General features: G+C 44.9%; 1 protein-coding gene across 4 annotated transcripts in view; it reads right to left on the reverse strand.

Annotated features, from left to right (window-relative positions):
- The window catches only part of LOC147701486 (oxysterols receptor LXR-beta-like), a 319,523-nt gene that overhangs the window by 119,382 nt on the left and 182,733 nt on the right, over positions 1-17,408 (reverse strand). For all 4 annotated transcript variants that reach the window (XM_086930165.1, XM_086930162.1, XM_086930166.1 and 1 more), the window contains one exon: positions 9,133-9,232. In XM_086930165.1, the coding sequence (XP_086786291.1) occupies positions 9,133-9,232 (100 nt within the window). The remainder of the gene's footprint in view (positions 1-9,132; positions 9,233-17,408) is intronic.

The raw sequence follows: 17,408 nt of genomic DNA on the forward strand, positions 1-17,408 counted from the left end.
GCCCTCCCCGTTTCATGTCCTCAAAGTAGACAATTTTTATGGTTAATGTTCCTAAGGCGGTGGGTAGTGAATATGGGGATTCACTAAGTAATAAGGTCATACATTGGATCTGACCTGTTAGAGGTTGCCATTCATTGATAAGAGGATATCGTCAAGGTAACAAGGTACTCTCATCCAGTTTAACGATTAGACACTATCGAGCTTACATTGATATCTCCCCACTTGGCCGAGGGCCTATTCGCTTTGGAGTACAGGACCTGCCCTCCTGGTATTTCGGGTATTCAATTCAGATGTTCTCCATTGGCCATTAATGCAATCACGAGGGATGAAGTCATCGAGCTCTCTAGAGGGTCGCAATTAGGCAACAATGATTGACTGGCAGGAATTTCCCAAACACCAACTGCCCACATATGTGACCCTCTACCAGCTCTTATAGGTAGTGTCTCCATTGCCACTACCGTTCTACAGAGTCCACATAACCAGGTTGGGTTATCCCAACCGAATCTTCCTATTCTCTTCGAATGGCCCCCGATTCTAGGCATATAGCCCCAAGCCCTCGTTTTATAAACTCCTCTTCGGAATCCAATTGCGCCCCGACTAAATTACCGAACAAGCTGGGGCATCCCAAAGTGGACAGCCCAAACCTAAAGATCCTTTGCTGGAATATAGCTGGCCTCTCTAAGAAACTACCCCTCGCAGACTGGAACAGCTTTATTGAAGGCTACACTATTTGTATCTTTCAAGAGACATGGAGTCAGTTTCCTCATCACAAAGTAGCCTTTGTGTCTTACTGCGTTCCAGCATTAACAGGGAAAGGGCGCCCCTCCGGCGGCTTATTAGTATGGATCAGCATTTCCTTAGATTGCACAATGAAACAGATTAATTGTATTTCTCCTGATCTTTTAAGATTAACAATTAGGGAGAACCAAGGAGGCAGAATTCTGGAAATTTTTAATATCTATGTTCGAGGGACAAAGGGAGGAGCAGAATCTCCTATAGTCACGTCCTTGGAAGCTGATCTTTCCAATTGCTCCCATGATTCGCATATCCTGGTAGCAGGAGACTTCAATTGTACTATTGAGCCTCTTTCTGCCGTGGATGTGCTAGACATTGAAGAGGATGATGCGAAGCTGGGAATTCCCTCGCTGAGTATCCCGCCGATAAAAGGATGGACCAAATTGGCTGTTCAGTTGAACTCTCTAGTCGTATAATATGGGTTAAGGGCAACCAATGGTAGGTCATCGTCTGATTCAAAAGGGGCACATACCTATAATAGGGTAGGTTGCTCATCGCAAATTGACTATATCCTTTTGAACTACAAATTGTGATGGCATTTAATTGATATGGTGATAACACCGACAGTTGACAGTGACCATAATCCATTATTCTTAACCTTGAAATCCTCATGGTTGCCCATTACTGGATCTAGCAAAAAACACAGGTTGACAGAATGCAGAACAATGTCTTACATTCACCCCAGTATAAAGATCTGGGCCTAAATCCATCGTTTTTTTGCTATCCACACCACCCTAGGTCAGACACTGGCTATATGCAAATCTGCCTTGACCATGTGCCTCATGGGAACAGTCCAGCCCGAATTACCAAGCCATGTCTTTCCATTACTGGATCTAGTGATACAAAAAACTCAATGTCAACAAGGGAAGTAATTCCCTCAAATTGTAGTAGAGATCTGAAATGGCATAGAGTTGTCCTGGACGATAAGAAATTAAGTGGCATTAGAGAGACTCTGGCAGAGGCTTTAGGCGAACTGAGGGAGGCCTCTACGGACTCTGATGCTACTGAAAGAATCCCCAAAATGTACGAAAAAACAATTAGTACTCTGGAAAAAAAATTCTGGACAACTGCTGGAGCAGGTCTCCGCCTAGTGCGCGAGAAGCCTTGGTTGCAGCTGTCAAAAGCAAGTCTCTCCCTATACGATCTCTTCCTGAAACTTTATTCTAACTCTAAAGATGCCCCATGGGAAGGCCTACTAATTGATTTTAGAATAGGCCTGGGGGAATCAAACAGCTACCCTTTTTCTGAATTGGAAGTGGAAACCGCCATCCGGCGTATAGTCCCAGCAAAGGCAGAAGGCCCAGATGGCATTCCCGGGGATCTCCTTCGGGCAGACCCCGCAAAATGGGCGAAATTTATTGCCATCTTAATTAATTCCATTAACAACAGCTCTCCGATTCCAGATTCCTGGAAAGGAGCAAAGGTCGTCCCTATTTATAAAAAGGGCGCCAGGGACGACCCTATTAATTATCGCCCAATAAGCCTAATTGATTCAGTACAAAAGGTTGTTGGGAGGGTGGTGTTGGAGAGAATCTTGGCATGGGCAGATGAAAATAGGATTCTCTCCCATTACCAAGCAGGTTTTAGGGCTGGCACCGGAACAATCGTGCAGGTGTTTAGGTTACTCCTCCTTCAATGGAAGGTGGTTCAGAAGGGCAAAGGCAGTCTTTACCTCGCATTTATAGGCCTAAAGACTGCCTTTGACCTAGTCCCCCGGGGGCGCCTGTGGCAGGTGTTAGCTGAGCAGGGGGTCCCTAAGTACATCTTAAATTTGTTGGTGCGTCTCCATGAAGGCAACTATGCCCAAGTGAGATGGGCCTCTCAAGGACAGAAGACGGACAGTATATCTGTGAACAGGGGTGTCCGCCAGGACTGTGTTTTATCTCCCACCCTATTCTCTTTGTATGTGAATGGGGTGGTTGAACATCTACAGCGAGTACCATCTGACACTCCAGCCCTGGCGGGCGAAAAAATTCCCACCCTCCTGTTTGCCGATGATGCCCTCCTAATTTCAAAGACCCCGAGGGGCCTACAGAGTTTGTTGGACAGCTTCCAGTCATTTTGCTCTAACAGAGGGCTGGTCATTAACTCTGAGAAAACAAAGTATCTGGTGTTGAATCCCCCAAGAAAGCTTAGGACTCCACCAGTACTAAATTCTGTCCCGGTAGAGAGGGTTACCACGTTCGATTACCTGGTCATCCACATCTCCGACTTCATGCTTTAGAGTTCTCACATCCAAAAAATGCTTCTGAATCACAAAAGGGTAGCGGGGGCAATATTTAAAGAGCACCGTACTTCAACAAGTAGACCTATAGCTCCCGCTATCGACATCTATAAGGCCAGGGGAGTGAGCTCAGCCCTTTACAGAGCTGAACTCTGGGGCTTTTCCAACTCAGATTAAATTGTGAGATCAGAAAACACATTTTTAAAGGAACTTATGATGCTGCCCCTGAGGACCCCCACTAGGCCCTTACTACAAGATCTAGGGTGCCACTCGTTTAGAGATTTAGCAAGACTTTGCCCCCTCCTGTTGTGGGCCAGCAAGTGGCGGACGCCAGAACTGGCAAAGTATGCAGCAGGATTAAGTGAAATAATGAATATGTATAAATCAAATGGCTAAAGGACCTAAAAACATTGCTGTATGACCTTGACCTTAAAGAGGCATGGGCAAACAGAACTGCTCCACCAAAGGCAGAACTCAAGAAGGCCTATTGGTTTTGGGTTGGTAATAAGGTTTTCCTTGATCCCAAATTAGGCAGGCTGTCAGAGGAGTTTATGCAACACAAGCATTCTACTCGCTATGAACCGTACCTAGATGTCATACAAAAACCTCACGACAGAGCTCTGTTTTTTGAGTTCAGGGTTGGTTCACTCCTCACTCACGAAATGACTGCGCGATGGAAGGCCCACTACCAGACACCAGCCTCTTGCCCGAACTGTGGGTCTAATCTTGAGTCAATAGCGCATGTCATGTTCGTGTGTCCAGCCTACAAAGCGCCAAGGGAATGTTGGCTTAAACCACTCTGCAGGGAGTTGGGTACTCGTAGCCACTTTGTGGCCTTGCGCATTTTAAGACCTGATGCACGAGCCCTCTATGCTTGTGGTTTTGCCAAATTCCTGAGATGGGCGTGGAACAGTAGATCGAGAACCCTGAATGCCAATCCCTAAGCATTCTTGAGTTATCCGCACTTTGTGAATTGCACTTTCTCCCATTTTTATGCTGTAAATGTCATTTTTAACTATTCTATTATAAGGTTTCTGATTAATTTTGTTATTCAGTCAATTAGGGTATATTTACTTTTTGATAAAATGTACTGTGTTTTTAATAATATAGCTTTTTTTATTCTTGTTCTACAGCTTTTAAAATATGTTTTTTATTGAAATAAAGCTATTATGACTGACTGACTTTCTAAACCTCTACCTGTCACCATGGGCGTCCCCCAGGGCTCCATTCTCTCTCCCATCCTATTCAACCTCTTCATGGAACCCCTCACCCTCATCCTCAAACAAGCTAAAATTGGTTACCACCTCTATGCCGACGACACCCAACTTTACTATAGGATCAAGATCCAACTATGGTTCCATCAAAACCACCTCAAACTTAACCCTAAAAAAACAGAAATCATTCTATTCTCTCCCAAAAACAACCCTCTGCCCATTCATTTCTGGATCTCTGACATCAAATCTCTCTCCATCTCCAACTCTGTCAAATCCCTCAGCATCAGCATCGATCAAAACCTCAGCCTCATCCCCACATAAAAAACTCAGCCAAAGGCGCTCATTCGTACTCCAGCACCTCAAAAAAATCAAACCCTTCATTCCAACCGATGACTTTAAATTGGTTGTGCAATCGTTGGTCCTATCAAGAATAGACTACGGTAATGCCTCCCTCACAGGTACTCCTAAAGTCCACCTTGCCCCTATCAAATCCATACTTAACCTTGCAGCCAGGCTGATCACTGGCTGCAAACGATTCGACCGCATCTCCCCCGTTCTCAAGGACCTCAAATGGCTCCCGATTGAAGACAGATCCACCTATAAAACTGCCTGCATCACCTACAAAGCCGTACATCAAAATACACCATCGTACATCACCGAAAAACTCCACAAAGCGGGCTGCACCAGAGCATTTAGTAGCACCAACGCTCTTACCCTTGTCCCTCCTCTTCTAAAAAAGAAAACTACACAATCTCGATCTTTCTCTGGAAATGCACCCTCGGTCTGGAATGCTCTCCCTAAAGAGCTACGCTGTAATCCCTCCTACCCCCTCTTCAAAAAAGAGCTCAAGCTGCTCCTTCCTAACAAATACTGGAGCTCTTAATCTCGGTCACTGGCCCTCAACTCCCACTCTGCCTTATGCTGCTTTATACCATCCTATCACTCCCACTATCTTCTTTGATCTGTTGTTTAATCCTTGATCTTATATGTTCTGCTCCATTTAAATTATGCGCCACATGTGCAAATTGTCTCATAAGTACCAATGCTGTATTATCAGTCTGAGTCTTCAATACAACTTCGCTCTGAAACTCCTGGGTCCAACCAGGGCTATATAAAACCTTTTAAATAAATAAATAAATAAATAAATGAGGATTGTAGGATGTCCTTTTTTCGCTCTCACAAATTGGTTGTCTATAAAGGGTATTGACAGCACTTTTAAAGTGTCACACCTTTCTGCCAGTATCTCTTGCCTGAGAGGTTTATTTTCTTCAAGGCACTTTCTTTGTGTAAGCTGTTGCTGGTGGTGGTCTAAATGGCTGTTGAAGTAGGAAGGCCGATATTGCTGCTGAAGGGGCTGATACTGTTGCTATTTCTAGTAACTCCTATATGAAAACAAACCTCTTCCTTGTGCCCATAGAAGAGGCGCCTTCCTTATTTGCAAGCTGCCCAAGCATTTTGAAGTATCAGTATGCGCCTTAATTGTCTGCTAGACGGTGTCGACATGCTTTCTGAATAATGCCTCCCCATCGTACGGCATATCTAAAATTCTACTCTGGTCTTCAGGCCTGAATAACAGGACTGTTAGCGATCCTTGTCGTGTCAGAACAGCAGCTCCTGCCAATTTTATGAATCCTGTTGATGCTATAGTCATAGCACAATCTATTATTTCTGACGAGCCTCCCAAAGAATATTCTTTGCTTCCCATTTTTTATCTTCTAGGTAAAGATCTATATATTCAGTAATGTCTGACCACATTTGCCTGTCATACCGTCTCAATATGGCTAGTAAATCGGCAGCTTGAACCATAGTGGCTGACGTAGAAAATCTTTTACCCATATTATCCAGTTGATATGGGCGTCAAAGGATTCTCGGACTGGCGCTGAGCCACCTGTGTTACCACACAATCTGGAATTGGGTTTCCAACCAGACATGTAGGGAAGTTCTCCGGTTCCTTCTATTTCTCGTCAGTCATTGGCAGGACAGTAGAGACTGTAGCAGGATATTTCATAATTGTTCTGCCTTCCTCCAAAATGTAATCCACCACTGGGATCGCTCCAATAGATTTCTTGGTAGGCTCTTTGAAGTCGTACAAGTAGTAGTCTGATTGTTAAACCGTTAAAGGCAATTGAAATCTTTTTGGTGCTCTTTCCATGAAATTATAGAAACCTCCAATGTCATCAGGTGGAGAATCCACAGATTATGGTGCAAGTAGACATGGTGTCGGAATTACATTTTCATCCCATTCTTAGGGGGTAGACTGATTGTCAGGGATTTCCCCTTTCGCTCTGTCATCATCCGAGGTAGATGGGGTATCCCCAGGAGGCACTGCTATGTTGGACGCTGGAGTCATTCTAGGTGTCAGAGGTGGAGGTTTAGGGAAAGGAGTTCTCAGAGTTGGAGCTTGAGATGGACGCATGGACTGCATTGGAGATGTTGCCTTGGTGAGTTCTGGGAATCTTTTAAAATAGTCCTGCAACCAGGGGCGGATCCTCTGCAATGGCGGAGGAGCATCGCCCCACTGGCACAGAGCCAGCAGACAAAAAATAAAACGATATTTCATTACGGTTTTATTTCTAAGCTGCTAGTTCAGTCAGCGTGTGAAGGAAGAGGCGGGACCAAGGCATAGGAGGGGAGAGGAGGAGTGCTATGTGCACTCTCTAAGTGAGCATGTGTGTTTGGCCGGCTGTCTCAGACTAGCCAAACAATCATGCTCACTTAGGTTTTTCTAACCCAGCTGTATTGAACAGCCAAACTCCAAACGGACCCTCATCGTCCGAACCATCCTCACCAAGTAGGTAACTTGGTGGGAGAGGAGAGACCTTACTTGGTGATGTATGCAAAACGTCTTGAGATCGTGTATACCTAGTTGATGACACCATCAACAAAGTTGTTGTCGGCTCTGAGGTTATGTTTAACGAAAGCGGAAGAGTCTTTGCCAGTGGTTTTTCTGTTGAAGACGGTATTTTCGTTGACAATGCGCTTTTTAACGGTGTCCTCTTCGACTACATCTTTGCCGACGTGATCATTGTCAACAGTGTCATCGTTGTGATTGTGGTCGATGGCATGTCAACGTTATAGTCGTCGTCGCTGGTATTTTCAATGGCAATGAGTTTGTCTGTGACATTTTTTAAAGCCAGTTTAGATTTTATCGTCAACGGTTCTGAGGATTTTTCTGAGCATAAAGCCAAGTTTGAGGAAGGAGTGGTAGGCTCTGACCTCGTAGTTTCTGAGGAGGTCTCTTCTTTTTTCTCCCTGTGCGAACTGTCTTTTGAAGACTCATGATGAGCCTTTTTTAAGTCTTTCCTAGATCCTTTGGATAACTCTTGGTCACGCGACCTCTCGCTTTTCTGTGAGCTTTCTCAAAAGCAAGTTGAATCCTCACTATCCACTACCTCAGAAAGAACAAACTTTCTTGTTTTAGATTTCTGCAGCCAAATAAGAAACCTCCCTTCCTTATCCTAAAGAGTTTTGGAGGAAAAGGTGCAGCACATTTTACAAAGTTTTACCTTGTGGGCAGTAAATACAATCCTTATTTGCGTCTTCAGCATGAAGTCTCTTTTTCCCCACATGTTTCACAGGGTCTGAACAGTCCCTTCTTTAATGGCTCTGACATATTAATATTCAGTATCTGGTAGAGGTAGGTTAAAGCTGCTTCAGAGGAGTAATATTGTTGAAGAATTTAACAGACCTCAGGGAGACAACATGCACACGACGTGCTGTAGAAAATCTGAGGGAAGAGGCCTATGTGGCGAGTGTTCTAGAGGTTGCTGTCCCCTGATAAGTTGAAGTTCCATTTCTTTTAACTGATGTGGATAAGCTAATCAAATGAATGTTTTGTTTAGCTATTTTAGCCTATGTGTTCTTTATTGTACTGCTTTGAAGGTATTGTGGGACTCCCATTCAAGACGGGTAACAGTTCAAGCTTTTGAATCTATTAAAGATACAATACCGGTGAAATTAGGTTAAAAAATAATGCAATATAAACTGATTACCATTAATTAGGACTTCGGTAGATCAATTTAATTATACCCAAGTAACTCCCAAGATACATTTTACACAAATCCATTTTGAGAAGTGCTTTAAACCTAAGGTGTTTGCTACTAAATAATAATGATTTTCTGAACACATTTAAAGTAAGACATTCTTTTATTTGTATGACCCTAGTCTCATTTCTACCTTGGCTTTGGCTGCCAAGAGAACCAAACAGTGGTTTTAAGCCTCAGGTGCATTAAATCTGCCAAATGCCCCAAAACCTAGCATTCCATTCAAAGTTGGACTGCTTCTGACAAAAGGTGGTGTTCAATAAAGAAAAGGGGAAATCAGTCCAAATAAAGTTCTAGTGCCTGTGAATTGACCAGTGGGATTCAGTTCATGGAGGGCAATTACTGATTCACTTCGTCAGACTGTCAGTGACTCTGGTGGCTGCCTGTTCCTCACTTGTCAGAGAGTCTCCTCAGACTTTAATACAGGGGTCTCCAAACCGGTCCTGGAGGGCCGGATCCATGCCAGATTTTTGGGATATCCCCATTGAGATACATGTAGTAATTCTAAAAATCTGGCATGAGTCCGGCCCTCCAGGACCGGTTTGGAGACCCCTGCTTTAATACATTAGCTGCTTTGCTCTATCTCTATAGGTTGGAGTCTTTGCACCTGACCAAATTTCCTCAAGCAGAAGGCCACCTACCCAAACGAGAATTCCCTCCTCAAGCTCAAGGCCATCACCTTTATGAATGAGTCATCTTTTGTTGCAATCCCTGAACTCTCTGAGAAATATTACTTAGAGTACTGTGCGGTGCCTCTATAAAACAATCCTTGAGCTATAGTCTTTCTTCAGCTTTCAGGAGCAGATTATACCAACCTATTGTCATGATGAAACCTCTTTAGGATGCATTTGCTTACCTGCCCTATGAAAATCATCTTTGCTGTAGGTGAAGTCCTTGAGGAATGTGATGCATTCTGTCTCATGGTTATAACGTCTGGCAGTCTCCAGCAGCATGATCTGTCAAAATAAAAAAAATATGTAGGCAAATGGAGATGTAAGCAGGCTTCCAACTATGGTAAACCGAGTGGCTTCTGCGATTCCATCAAACATCATTTTCTTACAGAGGAGCCCTAACCGACATCTGACCCTAAGCGGCCAAAACAGTTTCTGATCTCATGCAACACAAGTGACATCCAACCTCAGGCACTACGAGTCAATTTTTCTACTGTTCCATTTCTGTAACAGCATGTGACATTTGTTACACCGAGAATGAGGGGACAGAAGAGGCAGTGTACATCAAGAGGCCAATAATTGACCGCTGTTGCTAGACACAAGCAAATGACAATGGGAAAGCATACACAATGCAGCACTTCTTAAAGAGACCATACCTCTATGATAATATTATGAGATCTTCCTGCAAGCCTCCCAAAGATCAAACTGCAACAGGAAACATACAATTGCGGGGGCAGGTCCTCTGCAATGGCTGAGGAGCGTTGCCCCACTGGCTCAGAGCCAGCAACTGAAAAATAAAACAATATTTTATTATTGTATTCTTTATTTTTCAGCTGCTGGGTGAGCTAGTGTGTGTAGGGAGTGGCGGGCCGGGCAATGGGGGAGGCGCATGTGTGTTTGGCCGGCCATCTTAGGCCGGCCAAACACACATGCGCTGTTAGGTTTCTCCAAACCAGCTGCATTGCACAGCTGGGTTGGAGAAACAGCAAGCATTAAACCAGCCCGCTCAGGATAATCCCAGTGCTGCTCTCAAAGAAAGAGAGCAGCGTAGGGATGGCGCAGGGAGTCTCTGCTGCTGTCCCAGTGTCTGCTGGGACTAGGAAGCAGGGGAAGACCGAGGCACCAAGCAGCTTAAGGTAAGCCCTTTTCATTTTAGGTCTCTCCTAGGCAGCGCTTATGCGGTCTCTTCAAGACATGCTGTATTCAGGTATGGACTTGAAGCTATGCCCACTTTTCACCCATATTTTTCATTGGCTTGCATCATTGCCCTTTGTAAATGTTGGCTTCTGATTTGTTAATAGGCTTTATAGTCCTTCCTAGAACCGCCCTGTCTTCTGTTGCCCCCAATGAGGACTGGTCCTCTTACATGTGTCTTTAATCACTACCTTTCATTAACAGTTCGGAGAACTACGTACTTAATGTACACAGCACTCAAGGAAGCCAGCTTCAGCAAAGGCGGCTGTTTCCTGCCTACCACGCTTGACATTTACATTTCTTGCTTTCCTACTCATCAGATGCTCCCAAGGACATCTGTTCCTGCACCTCCCCATCCCCTGTTATGTTTACTTAGAATTGCTCCGGAATTGCTCGTGATGAGGCCACTGCAGTTCGCACCACATACTGCCACTGCCAGCGCTGCCAATGTCAGAGCTTACACAACTACTAACCATCACACTGCTACAAGTGTGACAATTCAGACTAGTTGAGCCCCCTACGCTTTAAGAATTGTTTGGGTGCAGGTATTAGTTGTTTTAAACATGTATTGAATTATTAAACAACTATTTTTCTGCTCATCTTTAAAAGAGCAGCTGTCCTAAGTGCCAGTGCCCGCAATTAAGTGCCGGTGCTGAGCACCGGTAAGCCCCTGCTCAAATTAGGCACTGCTAGCAGGTTAGGCAGGCTGTTGTATAAGTTTTCAGCCATGAGGTTGATGGTGGCTCCTGTATCTATTAGCGCAGAGACTAGGTGGTCTTGCACTCTGATCTGGCACATTGGTGCGGTCTGCCAGGCGGCCTTGATTGTGTCAAGTGTTCTTACCTCGTGGACGGTGGCAGTTTCGTCTTCGTCCATGTCACTGCTTGACATCTCCTCTGGGTGTGGTTCCACTGTGAGCACCAGTTTCTGAGGGCCTCTGGGCCATCATCTTTGCGAGGAGCTGCCCACCTTGAAGAACTGATTCTGTTTACCACATGCACTGCACGTTTTGCCATTCACAGGGCAGGTTCCATTGTAGGGAGACGGGCCTCTGCACCACCCACATGTGCAGCTTTGTGGTCCCTCCTTGATGTTCCGTGGAGATGGTTTGGTGGACTTCAGGCTTGTCTCCTCTGGGTTCGGTTTGCATGATGTTGACCGGCTCTTCGTTGATGGGGGCTGAGGAGTGGGGGGGTCCATGTGGGCAGTCTGGACCTTGGACAGAACTTTGGAAAGCCCCAGGGTCAAGATGTCACTCATAGGTATGTTGTGTTCTTGCAGGATCCGCTCGCACAGTCTGAGAGAAGCACACCGCTGAATGAACTGTGCATGGACTTCGTCATCTTCGTCTGGGAGAGTACAGGTGCGGGCTAGCTCTCTCAGTCGCCCATAAAAAACGTCTACCAACTCATGCGGCAGCTGCCGTGCTTGGCGGAGGAGAAACCGCTCATAGTCAGGGTTGGTGTACTGCTCAAAGTGCGCCGTGATGGCATCTCGCTTGGTGGCGTAGTTTCGCGGGGTCCTGCTTCTTGCACGGTCTTTGAGAGCTTGTGGATGTCGGCCCGCTAAAGTAAAGAGGCATGGGGCGTCTGCGTGCATTTGGAATTTCAGATGCCTCGAAGTAATCTACAGGCATCCAACCCACGGCTTCTATTGTGCTGCTTGGGAGGGCGAAGGCCCTTTGATGGTAAAGGGCTCCAGCGGCGGGACAGATGCCATGAGAGCAAGGGTGGAAGGTGGCTGAGGAGGACGCAGTGCTATCAGGTGCGGTGTGGGTTGCACTTGAGGCAAGTACCTCTCTTTGGCTCTCGCAAGCTTGATGCAGAGCCTCTTCCTTGGTGTCTCTGGGAAGTGGAGTTGCCTTTCTTCCCCTAAGCTGCTCGCATGTTCTTTAATTGGCACTTTTTTTCCTCCAGAAAAAGCTGCTTGCTTGTTCTTTATTTCCCTCGTAAACTGAAATTCGCAAATAAGGAATACCCTCCCATTCATTCCTCTTTCTTTTCAGTTGTGCAGCGGTGGAGGCATATGATGACCGTGTCCCCAGGGGAAGACTGAGGCTCCGCGTGGTGTAGGGGTGTGTCGCGCTGCGTGTGGCAGTGGCAGCGCGGCTTCAGCAGGGTGTGTTACGGCTGTGAGGCAAGTGCCGCTCCTTGCGTTGAATGGAGCGAGTGGGCGCTGGTGGTTGGTGGTACCTGTTGCAGCTGTAGTCCCTTCTCCTGCGGTCTTGAGCACATAGGGGAGACAGGCTGGAAGCAGGCCGCGCTCCCTCGCGCTGTGTCTTAGGACAAACGCGAGGCAGCAGAAATACAACGGTGCCTGTGAGTGGGGCCACACAGGTGCTGTCAGATGCGACGGTGGAGAGACACACTGTAGGGGTGGGAGCCACCTCGTCGCCAATGTGGTGTCGGTGGAAGGGCCTAATGCAGAGCGGAACAATAAACACACATATCCACTAGCACCATGGTGGCCAGATCACTGAACCATGCCTGGAGCCTCTGGCTTTTTATTAACTCCTTTACGTTCAACTGGTGCCCGCCAGTTCTAACCATCTGCACCACGCACACTTGGGTGGTGGCCGATTCCCCCCAGTGCATTTTTAATTAGTGGACTCGTCCTAAACTTTGGCAACACTACAGGAGAGAGTCAGGAGGCAGCCGCAACCACAACAAGCGTTTGTAATTCAATAGGTTGTGCATTTGCAAGACTTTGAGCTATTGGCATTGCTAAATGACAAGGGGCTACATGTATCAAGACTTTTTCCCATTTGCAGACTAGCAGATTCTCAGAAGCGGCCCGTTTGCAAATTGGAAAAAGCCTTTTGGGATCGATCATCCCAAAAGGCCATCTCAAAATATAGAATTGTAAAATTTGCGAATCTCTATTTTGTGAATGCAATTAATGGAATTGCAAATTGTGATTCCTTAAATGCAATTCTGGAAGCACCAGAAATTTGCTATTTGGCCTTTAGGCAGTGCTTTCCAAATTTTTCATGTTGATGACACACTTTTTAGACATTCATCATTTTGCGACACGGTAATTCAGTGTAATATTTAAGTCAAGGCTCTCCACTCAAACTGCCACTTCAAAATGCTTCATATTAATAAATAATCTACCTCACTTTTAACAGACAACTATCATTAACAGACTGAGTTCTCCGTTTTGTTTTTGCTTGTAGAAAATGTTTTCCGTGGCCCAAAAAGCCTTTAAAATAATTTCATAGGTTTTCTACCAAGTAAAATGTTAATAGACAATTGAAAATATAACTTATGGAGAAGCACTTAGATCTGTGAAATAGAAACATGACGTGTTTTGCTGTAGACTTTGTTCAAGTTACACGTTTCCCTTGAATTAAATTTGGTTGGTGTGAATACTGATCTCCACATTTGTTGCCCACGTAGGACTGTAGGACACTGTTGTCAATGCGCATTTAGATAGCAGAAATGCTGATCAACAGAGAGGCATGTTTAGACTGGTAGTGTTTTTTTATGCGCAGAGTGGTTGTCTTGTGAGGCATGAGCAGTAGGAAACAATGCAGAACTATTGAAAAAGGCTACTTTACCCAGTGCTTTATTAGTACCTTGAATAATAAATTGCACATTAATGAGCCATTAGGTCTGGAGCAGCGGCGGCGCCCGATATTAGGCCGTGCATTTGTTCTCACTTACGGCATTTCTAAAGCATTTGAGATAAAACATGCAACACACCATGTTCAATATTGACAAATGGCACCCAAGGATAGATTGTTTTTCGGGCATGAAATATTGCTGCGTGAAAAACAGCAGAATCAATTACCTTTAAATCTCAAGTCAAGTTTGACTAAAATATTGGAAATAAATGGAGGAAAACTTTACAACAAAAAAAAAACCACACAAGCGTGAGCAGTGCATTTTATACTTCAGCCACAGCTACATCTGGAAGGGAGAACGGCAGCGCAATGCTCTTCCTTTCACGCCTTCCGCAGGAACAGGTACTGCATCACTAGCATGTGCAGTACCATCCTGCATGATGAATAGACTGCATCTCGTCCGGTGACACACCTACAGACAGCAGCCGACACAGTAACGTGTGCCGACACAGTAACGTGTCCCGACACAGAGTTCGGAAAGCTCTGCCTTAAGAAATAGCAAATTACCACCAACTTCAAGTTGGTGATAATTTGCGATTTTCTTTAAAAAAGCACTTTTTTTATTTTTTAAAAGTGTCATATGTCGCACATACATGCCCTTAAGGCATGTATGTGCGTAAAATGTGCAGACATGCGTAGTTCAGGGGTGCAACAGGGTGCCCTTTTGGCACCGTTGTAACCTTGAAATTGCATTCTCGATTTGTGATTCTCTAATTGGTAATCACAAATTGAGAATGTCTTCCCATTCATTCCTATGGGCCTCCTATCCCATAGGAATGAATGGGAACGTATTCCTCATTTACGAATTTCAATTTACGATTCGCAAATAAGGAATATGTAGGATTCGCAAAAAATTTTGCCAATACTACATGCATTGCATTTTGCGATTCTCTAATTGCGATTCACTAAATATCGGAATTTGAGAATCGCAAAACTCTTTTTTGAAATATGTGGCCCAATACCTTTTATTTATGTGTTGGTTTTTAAAACATAAATAAAGGCATTGTCATTTACAATGCAAATCGCTTAAACTCTCGCAAATGCGAGACCGATTGAATTGCAAATGCTTGTATCACAACAGCGGTCGGGCTCCAGAGAAGGGCGAAGAGGAATAAACATGAAGGTAAACAGGCGTGAAGAAGCCTTATCCATCACCTGGTGCATGGATGGTTCATGTAAAGGTTGCATCGGGTCATGTGTGGGAGAGGGGCTGTGCACTTGCTGAGAGTGTGACATATGGGCGGGCCTGTGCATTAGACTATCCTTACAGCACACGGCAGATGACAGTACCTTCAGTATGTCATTTGTGTAGAGAGCCATCCAGCTGCTCCACAACAATGTATCTCTGCAGCACCCCTCGTGACCGTGCTCGGTCCGAGGATATAAATAAATGGGCCCAGGTTACATGTGACTTTCGGCCAAGATGAGCACCATTGTCAGTGTGTGTCTCCTGAACGTGCAACGCTAGGCCGCAAAGCATACCTAGCCCCACCGCACTACAACATGCACCGGATTGTTAAAGAGACAGTTCTGAAGACCAGGCTCCTGGATTTCTACACCATTAAGTTGTCAAAACCAGATACGTCATGCAAACAGTTACTAAGTTTACCAGATGGCTGTGCGCCACCAAGGTCATAGTGCTCCGCTTCTGGTTATTTGCTTAACAACTTATTGTATTTTGGGACTTTTAGTTCCGGTTTACTTCAGTAAGTCCAGTGGAACAAAAAAAACATAAAACCAATGATTTGTGTAAGAAAAGTCTAGGGCTGGAAACTGAGCCCTTGTCACCAAGAAGCTTTAATTCTGATACCGAATAGGTCTAGAAATGTAGCCATAATTGACCATTGTCATATGAGCCCAAGTTGGCATGCAGTGAAACACTGTCCTCTGCTGCACGAACAGAGAAATAACTGATAGCTGAACATATGAGCCACATGCCCCATGCCGGCTCTTGCATCAAACATGGTCATCGAGTTGACCCATTTTTTGTGGGACACTTTAACCCAGTTCTGGCTTTTTAGCAAACAACATTTTGCATTGTAGGATTTGTAGATTTGTGTTTTGCCGGTGTGTGTGTGTGTGATCTTAAAAGCACAAGCACGCTTATGTTTGTGGACTTAATGTGTCACACATGACATAGGGTCATATGTCCAGTATTCCCACAACACTTGGCATCCTCATACTTAAAGACTCATTCCTATTACAGGAAAAGAGAACTACATGCTCCAGAATGCCAAGTGCTTCAGCAAATAAGCTAGTGTCACTGATGGTACGGTTCATGTACAGCTGACAAGAAGTCCTATTTCACGTGACACATAGCCCTTCCTGGCCTATCCATAGCCCACACGTTATAAGGTATAAATATTTGTGTTCATAAAAGAAACTATTTAGAAGCTGTGTTAGATTACTTAATGCATGCATGTGAATTGGATTTTAGGTGATGTGAAGGTACTGAAAAACCCCTTTAAGAATCCAGTCTACTTGACTCCCCCCATCCCCATGACACATTGGAGGGGGCAGGGCAGCTTGAATGGTGCACTGGGGAGGATCGGAGAACAAGGTCTTTAGAACGGTGATCACCAAGCTATTTAATGCTGAGAAGATCTGTTCTTAGGCAAAGGTGCTGTGAGAACCCGATTTTAATAAGGCACTAGAACTGTGTGGCCCTGTCAGACCATATTATGTAGCGGGTCAACTAAATGATGTAGCAGGGAAATGCATTTGATGCAGTTACATTCAAATTACTGCTTTGCTTCCTGCCCTCGTCCAGTCATTACATGTGACAAGGGTCCGCCTCCATGCAGCCATCCTTAAAAGAGCCATTAATTAATTGACAAACATTCGCAAAGCCAGTAGGTCTCGCCTATCCGATATATTGCCTCTGTCAATGTTTTAGCAATGTTATACAGCAGCGCGGCAACATTTTTTACAGAAAAAAGTGCAACGACATGCCCAGCACTACCCACATCATAGTGCTTTTTAAAAATTGCTGGCTGCAGGGTGGGACAAGAGGCATCTCAGAGCGAGGGTGGGCGAGCAACATGGAGGGTGTAGATGCCTCATGCCAGCAATTAAAATCAAAGTTTTGCAATGCAATAGGTCTCACATTTGCGAGAGTTTGAGCTATTGGCATTGTAAAGGAAAATGCCTTTTATTTATGTGTTTTGAAAACCTGTAAGAGGTGTGTAAACATGCACTTTGTACTTATAGTCGCTGCTTACGAGAAACAAGGCTAGCAGTAACTGCACTCTTTTACTGCCAGCCATGCTTCTCGTAAGGTACGACTATAAGTACAAAGTGCGTGTTTACGCACTGCTTGCAGATTTTCAAAACGCATACATAAAAGACGTTGTCATTTACAATGCCAATAGCTCAAACTCTGGAAATGCTAGAACTATTGCATTGCACATGCTTGTTTTTATTATTATCATCATTATTATTATTATTAATAATTAAACCCAAACATGTGCTCCCCTTCCTGCGCTCCCCCCCGCCCCCTCCACTCACCCCTTTTTGTTTGTGGAGGCTGCCACTGTACGAATGGATAGTGGGACCTGACTGCAGGAAAACCCTGATAATAACCCTTCAACAGGACACAAACTGGACTCCTCTGTGGTGGCGTCCCTGACAGCAGCCCTGCCG

This window comes from Lissotriton vulgaris, chromosome 7 (genome assembly GCF_964263255.1).
Source record: "Lissotriton vulgaris chromosome 7, aLisVul1.2, whole genome shotgun sequence".
NCBI lineage: Eukaryota > Metazoa > Chordata > Amphibia > Caudata > Salamandridae > Lissotriton > Lissotriton vulgaris.